We start from the raw sequence: 13107 nt of genomic DNA on the forward strand, positions 1-13107 counted from the left end.
AGAGGAGCGGACGGAGCAGAAGCAGCCCCAGGGCTCCGCTGCCGCTCCCCGCATTTTATGGACAGGGATCCCTTGGAGAGGGGATTCCTTCCTGCGAGACCCCGTCCACAAAATGCAGGGAGCGGCAGCGGCCCCGGGGCTGCTTCTGCTGCGTCCGCTGGACTGTGGGGCTTGGAAGGGGGCGGGAAGAGCGGCGGGGTGGCGGTGGCCGGCGGTGGCAGGCTGGTTCGCCTCCTCCTCCTCCAACAGGCAACAGCACTGCCGGATCCAGTTGTAGACTCGAGTATAAGCCGAGGCGGCTTTTTTCAGCCCAAAAAGTGGGCTGAAAAACTCGGCTTATACTCGAGTATATACGGTACCTTATAAATGACTATTGGCTTGTCCTATTCTCTTTATAAGTGTCTATTTTCTTGTCCTATTCTTCCCTTCCCTTATAAATGTCCATTTTCTTGTCCTATTCTACTTACTTTATAAATGACTATTTGCTTGTTCTATTCTACTTACCTCAGAAATGTCTATTTTCTTGTCCTATTCTCCTTCATTTATAAATATCTCATTGCCCTATTTGCCTTACCTTATAAATATCCATTTTCTTGTCCTATTCTACTTACCGTATAAATATTATATTGTCCTATTTATCTTACCTTATAAATGACTATTTTCTTGTCCTCCTCTACCTTATAAATATCCATTTTCTTATTTTCCTTATCTCGTAAATGGCTATTTTTTTCCTATTCTCCTTACCTTATACATGACTTCTGTCCTATTCTTACCCCTTTATAAATATCCATTTTCTTGTCCTATTCTCCTCCTCTTCTTCTTCTTCTGCCATATCCATCATCAGACATCGGCAATCCTATTTTTATCAACAGCTACACGAAAAAGTGCTGCTGAGTTTTTATCTATTCTTACCACCTTATAAATGAGCATTTTCTTGTCCTGTTCTTACTTCATAAATGTCCATTTTCTTCTCCTATTCTCCTTATTTGATAAATGTCTATTTTCTTGTCCTGTTCTTATTTGATAAATGCCAAATTTATAAACTGAAGAGGACTGGGATAAGAAAATCCCGCTGGTGATGTTACCTAGTCTGATAAGGAAACGTTCAGAAACTGCATTGAAACAAGCTTGCAGAGCTAACCCCTGCCAAAATTTAAAACTCCAGCTCCAAGGGGGTGTTTCCTATTATTTCAACATATGTATCCTTGTTCCAAGAAGCACGTGGCCCTGGCATGGCTGAGCGGATCCCTTTTGTCCTTGGGCCGATTCTGCTAGGGGTGGGGGTGGGGGGGAATTAGGACCTCTGGGGAATTAGCAATCTCTTTGCATAATAATTTGAGAGTGCCAAAAAAAACCAACTCTTCCCAGCCCCACTTCTTGAAATGCTTCTGGAAATCCTGGCAGCTTTCTGCTTCTCCCTCTAGCTTTGAGGGTTTTTTTCAAGCTTCGCCCCCCCCCTCCCCCAGCCGACTTAGGCAACTTGTGGCAGAGTGGGTAACTCAAATGCCCCTGAGGCCTTCAGAAAACCTGTTGCCGTAGCTTAAAACAGAACTATGGAGTTCCGGGACCTGCCTCTGGTTTCTCTCTCTGGGTCATCTTGGCGGGGTGACAATCTAGTATTTCTGAATACTGTTGATTTGTGTACACCCACATACACACGACTATATATATATGTATGTATGTATGTATGTGTGTGTGTGTGTATATATATATATGTGTGTGTGTATTTAGCTTCCTCCCATGATTGGGGCTTACCAGGGGTTGTGACTCTAAATATATATACCTTCTTCCCTGGCTGGCTGATAAGGAGTCGAGCTCTGTGGCTCAATGGTTAACACATCTGCCTTAGAGGCAATACAGCACAGGCTCGATTCCCAGTAAGGGTATGACTAGCTGATGAGAGCTAAATAGCTTGAAATAGATCTATACTAGTCTCCCTTTATTTATTTATCAGCACAAAAAAAAAATATATATATATATATATATATATATATATATATATATATATATATATATGTATGTATGTATGTATGTATGTATGTATATGTGTGTGTGTGTGTGTATATATATATATATATATATATATATATATATATATATATATATATATATATATATATATATATATATATATATATATATATATATATATTTGTGCTGATTATAAAATAATTATGAAAATAAATAAATATATACACACACACACACACCAATGGTGGATTCTGGATCCCGGTTGCAACGGGGCCCGGTGTCTTCCACATGAACGTGTGTGCCACGCATGCGCACGCATGCATCTTACCATCCAATGATGACTTTGCAAGCCTCCGCGATGTTCCAGCTGCTTGGCAGAGCGTCGCGCAGGCACAGTACGCGCCATGCGTGGAAGCGCCAAAGGGTTGAAAGACAGTTAAGGAGCGCCGGCAGGCGGGTGGGCCCTCCGGAGCACCGGAACAGTACCTGGTGGTCCGGCCAGGCTCCGATATGCCCATTCCGCCTGCAACCCACCATTGATATACACACACACACACACATACAGGAGTATTAAGGTGCATAATACAATCTGCATTATTGGCACCCAAAATAATTTTAGGGACTGTCTTTTGTTTTTCTCTCTTGGTCATCTTGAGAAGCATCATTCCTGAATAGCATTGACTTTTTGTGTGTATGCATATATGCACACCTATATGTATACACATACAGGTGCATAATACAATCCTACATTATTGACACACTAAAGGATTTTGAAATTTAGGATCTGCCTATCCTTTCTCTCTCTGGATCATCTTTAGAAGCATTGGCAGAGCGACAACCTACTATTCCTAAATACTGTTGATTCCGTTCTGGAATGCGTGTATACACACATACACATGCGCATAGACAGGTGCACTAAGGTGCCTAATACAATCCTACATTATTGACATACAAAGGAGTTTGGAATTTTAGGACTTGCCATATTTGTTTTTCTCTCTGGGCCATCCTGAGAAGCACTGGCGGGGTGACAATGTACTCTTCTGGGAGTCAAAACTATTCTCCAAGGCACCTGAGGGCAGGACAAGAAGCAATGGGTGGAAACTAATCAAGGAGAGAAGCAACTTAGAACTAAGAAGAAATTTCCCGACACTTAGAACAATTGATCAGTGGAACAGAAGTTGCCTCCAGAAGTTGTGAATGCTCCAACACTGGAAGTCTTTAAGAAGATGTCGGATAGCCATTTGTCTGAAACGGTATAGGGTTTCCTGCCTAGGCAGGGGGTTGGACTAGAAGACCTCCAAGGTCCCTTCCAACTCTGTTATTCTATTCCAGAGTACTGTATATGTGTTTGTGTGTTGTGTATATACATACACACATGTACACATACACACATGTACACATACACGTGTATTAAGGTTCACAATTCAATTCTACATTATTGATATACAAAAGAAAGAAAACTGCTGTGAAGAGGCAGGCAGTGTATGACCTATCTGGGTAATGCTTAGGATCACTATTATTAAATTAAAAAATAAAAAATATTAAAATTATTAAATAAAATAATTTAATAATAAAAAAATGGATCACTGACAGCAGGTGTTCTGTATTTAAGGCAAATAAAAGAAAGCCTGACTTTGAGAGTGGATCGGGTTGCTCACATCTAAGATGAATGCCCCAAAATGGGATCATTGGAATTGTGCGGTGTTGCAGATATGATTGTAAAGAAATGTCTCTGCACGTTAAGTATCTTGCTCTGTCTGTTTCCAAAGTTGGGGGATCTGGAAATAAGATGTAGCTGTTTCAATGAGTCACAAACGGGTACTGCATTTTGCCCTCCTGTGAGTTCCGAAATACCTCTTCCAATCGAATCTGTAATACAGTATGCGCAGACATAATGTTCCTTTAGGTGCATTGCCAATTATGTAAATGGCTAAAATAGAAACTGGCCTTTATTGGTGAGAAACTTCCTTCCTTCAAATTAGTATTTCCCCAGCTTCATGGTAACATTCAAGTGAGTTACACTTAAACCTCTCAGAATTCTTAACTGACAGCTCTGGAAGTATAAATCCTCTATACCAGCGGTGTCAAACTCGATTTCATATTTTTTTTTAGAAAAGTTTTTTTTAAAATGTAAAAGTAAAATGTAAAAGTAGCCCCATTTTCATACAAGTAACCATTACATCATTAACCAGCACTATTTTGTGTTATCCAATATTATATCAGTTCCTATTCCCATCAACCCACAGCAACTATCATTTGCTCTTCTGCTTTCCATACAGCATATTACACCCTATCCGCTGCCATCCTGCCTCCTCCTCCCTACCCCCCTTTCTGCCCTCTACTATTCCTCTCTTTTCTACTTCCCCTTCCTCTCTCCTTCTCTTCTCTCCACTCCTCTCTCTCTCTCTCTCTCCTACTCTTTTCCTCCCCTCTGTTCCCTCTCTCCTGGTCTCTCTCTTCCTTCAAACTCAATTTCATTGAGGGCCGCATTAGCATTATCGTTTGACCTCCAGAAGGGCATGGCCAGATCGACGTCACTCATCGAGACTCCATTTTCGGCCACGAAAGCCTCCTGCAGCCCTCTGCCAGTGAAAATGGAGATCGCTAGCAGAGGACTGGAAGAGGCTGAAAATGGAGCTTTGGCAGGCCGCACATGGCCTCCCCGAGCTCCATTTTCGCGGGAGAGGCACTGAGGGCTGGTCCTTTGCTGTTTCCAGGCTGGGCCCGTGGGCTAAATCTTAAGCACCCTGTGGCCTGGATTCAGCCTGCGGTCCTTGAGTTTGACACCCCTGCTCTATAATGTGCTAGGTTGGCAAAGTTCGTCCTAACTCTTTTTATCTTGATCCTAAGTATATTTTCCTGTAAATTGCAGATTATCGGCGTAATACTGAAGACCTGTTTCTCAAGGCCATATTGAAAATAGCCAGAAACACTGTTGAAACGAATAGATCCTGGACAGTCCATTAAACTCATAGCTTGTTTAAACTGAGGTTGCTATAAAATATTACAAAACTGGTTTTACTTCTCCAGAGTAAACTTTCCCTGCTATTTAGCACCCATCCTTAGGCTTCTGCCTGTGCCTCAAGATTCTCATTTCTCATTCATTTCCCTAACCCTAACATACTTATGAATTCATGTGCAGCAGTTATGGCCAATCTCATAGTGCTGAATGGAATTCATTGTGTGTCTTTGTGATTAATTGGCTGCTAATAATAATCCTATTACAAGAAAGGCAGTAGAGCCTGTCCTTTTGATATCCTTGAGGTTTTTCAAGAGGTCGTGTGAGAATATTGAACTCCTGTGAAATTCCTCAAGGTCTTGAGCCTTTCTTAAAAATAATAATATTAACACTTCATTACTTTTCGGCTTCTGAAGCTTCCAAAGGAACTGTTACGATCCTGCCAGTTCCCAAAATACAGTTACAAGATTTTAAAAAAATATTCCTGTCTCTCTTTTCAGGATCCTGAGTCATCTTATCAAGAGGGATATCACTTTCCCCCAGAATACGAACTTTCTGTGGAAGAAGCAGAAGGGCAGAGGGAAGTGCATCTGATTCGGGCCCAAGGCCTGCCGTATGACTGCACTGAGGAAGATGTTCTCAACTTTTTTTCAGGTGACTTCATTGTCCTAATTAACCCAGTGGGCAGCCACTGAAGGCCACCCCCTCTTGGGCATAAAACATACTGCGTTACGCTTCAGGTATATTTTGCGACGTTCAGGGTATATCAGTCGCAGCTGATAGCAATAGCACTGAGACTTATATACAGCGTTGCAGCCTTCTCCAAATGATTTACAGAGTCAGCCTATTGCCCCCAATAGGCTCCTCATTTTACCCACCTCGGAAGGATGGAGGGCTGAGTGACAACCTTGAGATTTGAACTGCCAAAGTGCAGGCAGCTGGCAGTCAGCAGAAATAGCCTGCAGTACTGCACTCTAACCACTGCGCCACAGCAGCTCATCTGATGACCATTTTGGGGCTGGCCATGGAAAGTTAAGCAACATTGGACTTAACTTGGAAGGGGACCACCAGGGAATCCCTGTGTTATTGTCAGGTGTAAGCAACCAGATCCACTCATGTGCAAGGACCAAGTCAGGTCCTTTATTATGTTCTGCCTATCTTATAAGTTTCTCCAGGCTCTTCCCTTGGGGAACAATCAGATAAGGTTTAATGGAACTTCAGAGGGATCTATGCAAGGACTCAAGGCTATTTCCCTACTTGACTCCTCCTCACTGTCTGTCTGGGAGTTTCCCAACAATTATAGAGTAACTACAGCTGAAGAAGGCAGCACCTTGGAAAAAAACCAAGGCTACAGCCAAGATTAAAGGGACCTGTTATTAAAAGAAACTACAGTTGCAAGCAGAGGGGGACAATATATAGAAAGTATTCTTCAACATATTTTGCAGCTCTAGCGATGGTTGAATTTGAGGCTGTTCCAGGAGACCTAAAATAATCACCTAAAATAAATGTATTGGCGTGTTTATGCTAGACTCATACCTACCTTTTAAAGGGAAAAATAGCATGTTTTGACTAAAATTATCCTACAATATTTATTTATATTTCATCTTTGTTATTTTTATAAATAACTCAAGGCAGTTAATATTCCAACACACCTTCTCATTGAACTCATTGTCTCCTGGAAATTGGCCCAAAGTCACCCAGCTGGCATTCAAGAGTAGGATTAGAACTCGGAGTCTTTTGGTATCTAGCCCTGGTGCCTTAACCACTAGACCAGGGGTTGGCAACCTGCAGCTCTGGAGCTGCATGTGGCTCTTTCATCCCTCTTCTGTGGCTCCCTGTCACTGGTCGGCTCCCCAATTGATAGGGCTTTTGGTTAGGACAGGTAGAAGAAAAAGGATGCCGCTCTAGGAGGAGACTCTATGGTGGGGGGACCAGACTTCCGGTCGGCAGAGGAAAAAGGACGCTGTGCTAGGAGGAGACTCTATGGCAGTGTTTCTCAACCTTGGCAACATTAAGTCCTATGGACTTCAACTCCCAAAATCCCCCAGCCAGCACAGCTGGGTGGGGAATTCTGGGAGTTGAAGTCCACAGGACTTAAAGTCACCAAGGTTGAGAAACACTGCTCTGTGGTGTAGGGGGGAACCGGACTTCCGATCAGCGGAGGAAAAAGGATGCCGTGCTAGGAGACTCTGTGAGGGTGGGGGAAAACCGGACTTCTGGTTAGCTCCAGAATTGAACAGGGGGCTTCCAGTTAGGGCATTTGTGGCTCTTTGCCAACCCCTGCACTAGACCAAGCTGGCTCTTGAGATATTGACGAGATTACAGAAGTTTTGAAGCTAGGGCTGGGGAATACCAAACGCAAAATGTTCAAATACATTCCAGTTTATGCATCTCTGGTGGGAGTGGGGGGGGGGGTGAGGGGGCAAGAAAGGTGTCTTGTGTCTCGTCATCAATAAATTTGCTAACTTTCTAGGGAGCAAGATCCGAAACGGGGTGGAAGGCATCCATTTCCTCCTGTACCGCGATGGCAAGCGCAGGGGAGATGCGATAGTTGAGCTTGAATCGGAGCACGACGTGATGAATGCCTTGAACAAACACCGGAAATACCTGGGCCAACGCTATGTGGAAGGTAGTTCTTCTCGAAACGATCCCAAAACTCTTTGCCTATCCATTTCTAAATAAATTCAGCAATTTTCCTTTTCTCTCTTTGTTTTTGGACTTCTCTTCCCAACAGTTTTTGAAATACGTAATAAGGACGTTGATACCCTGATGAGGAGCCTGAAGTTCCGTTCAGCGCCCGTAAACAACGATGGGGTGGTACGACTGCGAGGCTTGCCCTACCGTTGCACGGAAGTAGATGTAACTGAGTTCTTCTCAGGTGACGTGGCCTGGAGCCTCAATTCCCTCTTGTCTGTCTGTGCATGTGTGCGCATTGGATCATAGAGTTGTCTTTGGATGATTATTTAAGAGGTGAAATTCAGCAGGTTGTGACAGGTTCTGGAGAACCGGTAGTGGAAATTTTGAGTAGTTCGGAGAACTGGCAAATACCATCTCTGGCTGGACCCAGAGTGGGGTGGGAATGGAGATTTTGCAGTATCCTTCCCCTGCCATACCCACCAAGCCACACCCACCAAGCCAAGCCATGCCCACCAAGCTACACCCACAGAACTGGTAGTAAAATTGTTTGAATTTGAATCCATCTTGCACTGCATCCAAAAAAGAGGTGGGTTGCGCGGGGGGAAGAAACAAATGGAATTTGTATAAAGGTATACCTTTAAAAGAAAAACTAGCAATATGGAAAATAATTTTTAATGCCACTGATATTAAATGGGGTTTACTAAAAGCCGGAAATACACCACGTAAAATAGAGAATGGAAGGGAGATAAAGAGAGGGAAAGGAGACAGGAGAGAGGGAAGTAGAAGGGAAGGAAAGAGTAACAGAGTGGGAAGGTGTGGAAAGAGAGGAGAGGGAGAGAGCAAGGACAGTAGAGAAGAAAGGGGGAGCAGAGGGAAGAAAGGAGGTAGGGAGGAGGAGAGAGAGAGAGGAGAAGAGTTGAAGATGAAATAGACAATAATATAATGTATGGAAAGCAGAAGAGCAAATAAAAATTGAAGAGGCTTCATGGCAAGAGAAATTGATATATTATTGAATATTCAAAAATGTTTGTTGAAATGTAATGGTATACGTTGGATTATAGTATATGTATGTTAAAAAATAAAAAAAAATTGGCAAAAAAAATAAATACTGAATTTCACCACCGGTCTGCACATTTCATTTCTCTTACCCAGAAATTGCAAGACACGTTTTCGGAGTACCAGGGCGATTCTGTTGACCTGTTGCAAAATGTCTTCTCTTTCAGGTTTGACCGTGCAGGACATAGTATTCGTCTTTGACCACGACGGGAGGAGGAAAACGGGAGAGGCGTTTGTGCAGTTCGCCACACCGGAAATGGCTAATAAAGCTTTGTTGAAGCATAAGGAAGAAATTGGAAACCGGTAGGAAAATCATGGAAATGGGCAGAGGGAGGGGGCGACTTTTAAGAGGGTATGAATGCTTGCCCACCAGGCAAATGGTTTTTGGTTTTATTTTTAATGGGAGTTGGCTCTAGGGCGGGCAGTGTGTTTTTAGGATTGTGTGTATGTGTGTGTTTGTGCTGCATACTAAAAATTTGGATGTTTGAACTGCGCTTTTGTATATTTTTAAAAAAGCTGCTTTGATAATAATTGTGGCCTAACACTTTCTCTTCAAAAACCTTTCCAGCTACATAGAAATATTCCCGAGCCAGAAAAGTGCCATTCGAACACATAACGACTTTTTCCGATATAAGAAGATGATGGCGTCTACGGTGCCAAAACCGTGTTCTGAAAACATTTTTGAAGAAAAGTTGAGCGAGGTCTCGAAGCCCAGTCCGGTGTATGAAAATGAAACTAGAAGCGGTGAGCCTGCGTCATGGTTTCTTTTTCACGTCCGCTTCCCAGAATCATTTTTTTTTTTAAAAAAAAGGACGGCGGGAAAAAGATCCAGTGGTCCATCAAGCCTGCCCTTTTGGGGGTGGGTGGGTTTCATTTTATTTCTTTGCTTATTTATGGTTCATCGCACAGTCAGACAGATGTTCAGACTTAGGCCGTTTTTGTCCACCTATCAAACATTTCCCGAGGATCTGGGATAGGCAGATGTGGAGGTTTGATGGTGTTAGAGGTATCATCACAGACTGTGAGCTGTTCTTAGTAAAGCTGCCTTTTGCAATTGACTGATGGTGAATGTGTCAATGCCAGTGGGATGCTCCACTTGTTTTGGGATTGCACCCAAGGCACCTGTTACTTTTCTTTTCTTTTGCCACAGTAGCAATAGCAATAGCCATAGCAGTTAGACTTATATACCGCTTCATAGGGCTTTCAGCCCTCTCTAAGCGGTTTACAGAGTCAGCATATCGCCCCCACAGTCTGGGTCCTCATTTCACCCACCTCGGAAGGATGGAAGGCTGAGTCAACCTTGAGCCGGTGAGATTAGAACCGCTGAACTGCAGATAACAGTCAGCTGAAGTGGCCTGCAGTACTGCACTCTAACCACTGCGCCACCTCGGCTCTTTACTTCTGTTTGCAGGTCTTTATATTTTGTTATCATTTCCAATACTTTCTCTTCTATCCAGACTTTTTGGTCTTCCTTACTGATAATTGAGTTCTGCTTGAATTCCGAAGTCCCAGGACATTTTAGTGTCTTCATTTCCTGTGATGTCCTCTGTTTTAATTTTTGTCGGATGATAGACATGTGTTTATCCCAAATGTGTATAAACTCAGTTACTGATAATGAGCCCACTGCTTTGCCTGGAAGTTGGTTCCAAGTTTTCACTGCTCTTTTCTATGAAGTCATGTTTTAGGTTAGGTTTAGGTTTATTGGACTTATATGCCGCCCTTCTCCCAAAGGACTCAGGGCGGGGTACAACACAACGAATGGCACCAAAATATAATTTGCAAATATTTGTTCTGCTTTTCTTGGTTCCACAGAGGCTTATAACCAAGTATTTGAAAAGCCTCCGGAGGCGGCTGAATCGGGAAGCTTCTCCGCCCCTTACTTTGTCCACCTGAGAGGAATGCCTTTTCAAGCCACAGCGCAAGATATCATCCAGGTATGTTGGGGGAGGGGAGGCGTAAGGCTGTTTCAAACATCCTTGAGCTACTGTGGGTGGAAGAAAGCCTGGCTTCAGTTGCAGTGTCCTGGGGGTCACATCAGAGGAGATATTCAGCAGGTTAAAGACCAGTTCTGAAAAACCGGTAGCGGAAATTTTGGGTAGTTTGGAGAACTGGTAAATACCACCTCTGGCTGGCCCCGCCCCCATCTATTCTCTGCCTCCCAAGTCCCAGCTGATCAGGAGGGAATAGGGATTTTACAGTATCCTTCCACACCCACCATGCCATGCCCACAGAACCGGTAGTAAAAAAAATTTGAATCCCACCACTGGCTCACATGATCCCCTTTTGCAACCTTCTGACAAGCAAAGTCAACGCGGAAGCCCAGATTCACTTTATAACTGTGATACTGACTTAACAACTGCAGTGATTCCCTGAACAACTGCAGCAAGAAAGGTCGTAAAGTGGGTCAATTAACAACTCTCGCTTAGCAATGGAAATGTTGGGCTCAGCTGTGATCGTAACTCAAGGACTATCAGTCTCCGTATTAAACATAGAAGTATGTGGCATGTGCATCAGCTTCTATTTCATCTTATCTTCTAAAGTGCTGACATTTAATAATCAGATCAATCCTCGAATCTGACTTATCACCCTCCTGGTTTTTGTTCTCTTTTTCTTTCCTTTTCAGTTTTTTGCTCCCTTGAAGCCCGTGAGGATCACAATGGAATATAATTCATGTGGCCATGCAACCGGAGAAGCAGATGTACACTTTGAAACGCACACAGATGCAGTTGCGGCCATGGCCAAGAACAACTTTAAAGTCCGTAAGTACTTTTTGTGATTCCCTCCCCCCCCTCCCAGGTTTATGTGGTTCGAAAAGCAATTGTAGGCAGCGCTGTAGACTTTTGAATAAGCGAATGTCTCAGAAAGATGGATTTCCTAAAGGCAGGTGGTCGTCATAACACATGGCTGGCAGAGATTGCTTCAGGGTCAAAATTTGGACGCTTGGCAATGATATGCGTTTATGGCAGTTGCGGGGTTTCTGTAGTCAGGTGATCACCTGGCAAGCAGAGTCAACAGGGAAGCCAGATTCACTTAATGTATGTTGCATGTTGGCTTGAGTAAATCCTCTCTTGCTGCAGCCTTACGAAATGCTCCTGATTCTTTGTGCCGCCTGACGTTTAATCTTCCTTTATTTTGCAGAGCATAGTTATATTGAATTGTTTCTGAATTCATCACCAAGCAGAAAATAGAGCGGCCTACAATAGGGCTATAATTCCCAAAGTTTAGGTGAGTTCATTGGCAAATTTGTGGCAAAGGGATATGCGTGGCTTGTTGAGGGATGTCTGCATTTGGAGGCAGTTGGGGGTTTTGTCAAATCTGCCCATTCGGGTATCTTTTGGAGGAGCCAAAGGCAGAGGGTTCTGTGTCGGAGGCAGAGAGGGAGCCAGGGCCGTATGCCAGTTATCAGCTGCCTTCAGAGTCAGACATCAGTGAGGCAGAGGAACAGCTGGAGCCTGTTCCCAGTGTGCGCATGCGCAGAGTTGCCAGATGAAGGGAACAGCTAAAGAATAAGGGTCGACTTGGGAGTAAGGCCACAGGTGGACGGTGAATGGCCCCTCCCAGAGGAAATAAAAGAGGAGCAAAAGGGGAGTGGAGTTTGCAGGAGACAATTATTTCCCTTCATTGGTTCATGACTCTCCGAGACTCCTGGCCAAGTTCTGCAGATATCAGCCTGGCAGCTCTCCAAGCCAGAGAAGGTTTGTGACTGTAAATCCTCCCTGGAAAGACTTTGCTGGATGTGAATGAGCAGAATTCACAGTAATTTAATAAAAGGGTTTTTTGTTGGGAAGGAGATTGCTTCATGCTCTTGGGAAGCCTCGGTCAGAACAATTTTGGGCTTAATGGTCGTAAGTCGAGGCCAGCTATACTTCTTTTATCAATTCGCAGAAAGAACAGGAAAGATGCACCAAGCAACACATCTGTACTTCATAATCCTCAAACATTGCTTGATAACTCCTTTATGAATGTCATTTGACTGGCATCCTTGACTTCTCTGTTTATTTCCTTGGTTCTTCCTTGGTTCCTCTCTGTTTATTTGTTTCTGTTCTCTTTCTCAACAGATAAGCTAAGATGCTTTTCATCTCTGCACGTTCCTAGAGCTGGACTATTATCCCCGTCGCCCCGAATTGCCATTCAAAGAAACTCCAGCGGCTGTGTCTGAAAATCCTTACAAAACGGTTGTGCAGGCTCTTGTTTTACGTAAACCAACATTAAAAGTTGAACTCTACTTAAGTTTTTGCTACAGTACATTTCCTGGTTGGTTGGGAACCCGGCGGAGAGGCTCCAAAGCAGCTTTTGGGGTTGTCCATTCTGACCATCCCAGATGGAAACCGCCTTTCCTTTCAGAACATCTGGCTCACAAAGCCAGCTCAATCATTAAGTAGTGAGTGGGTCCTGTCCTCCTCCAGCAGAGAGAGAGAGAGAGGAAGCGAGGGATTGCGGGAAATGGCGACCGTGTACCTGCTGAGCCATGGTACTTCTGAGGA

General features: G+C 43.7%; 1 protein-coding gene across 1 annotated transcript in view; it reads left to right on the forward strand.

The window, feature by feature from the left end:
- Positions 1-12853, forward strand: part of GRSF1 (G-rich RNA sequence binding factor 1) — a 16589-nt gene extending 3736 nt beyond the window's left edge. The window contains exons 2-10 of the mRNA XM_032224066.1: positions 5431-5584; positions 7404-7559; positions 7665-7808; positions 8791-8926; positions 9192-9367; positions 10436-10557; positions 11247-11382; positions 11762-11848; positions 12682-12853. Of these exons, the coding sequence (XP_032079957.1) occupies positions 5431-5584; positions 7404-7559; positions 7665-7808; positions 8791-8926; positions 9192-9367; positions 10436-10557; positions 11247-11382; positions 11762-11811 (1074 nt within the window). The 3' untranslated portion in view covers positions 11812-11848; positions 12682-12853. The remainder of the gene's footprint in view (positions 1-5430; positions 5585-7403; positions 7560-7664; positions 7809-8790; positions 8927-9191; positions 9368-10435; positions 10558-11246; positions 11383-11761; positions 11849-12681) is intronic.
- Positions 12854-13107: the final 254 nt, after the last annotated feature.

This window comes from Thamnophis elegans, chromosome 9, assembly GCF_009769535.1.
Source record: "Thamnophis elegans isolate rThaEle1 chromosome 9, rThaEle1.pri, whole genome shotgun sequence".
Classification (NCBI taxonomy): domain Eukaryota; kingdom Metazoa; phylum Chordata; class Lepidosauria; order Squamata; family Colubridae; genus Thamnophis; species Thamnophis elegans.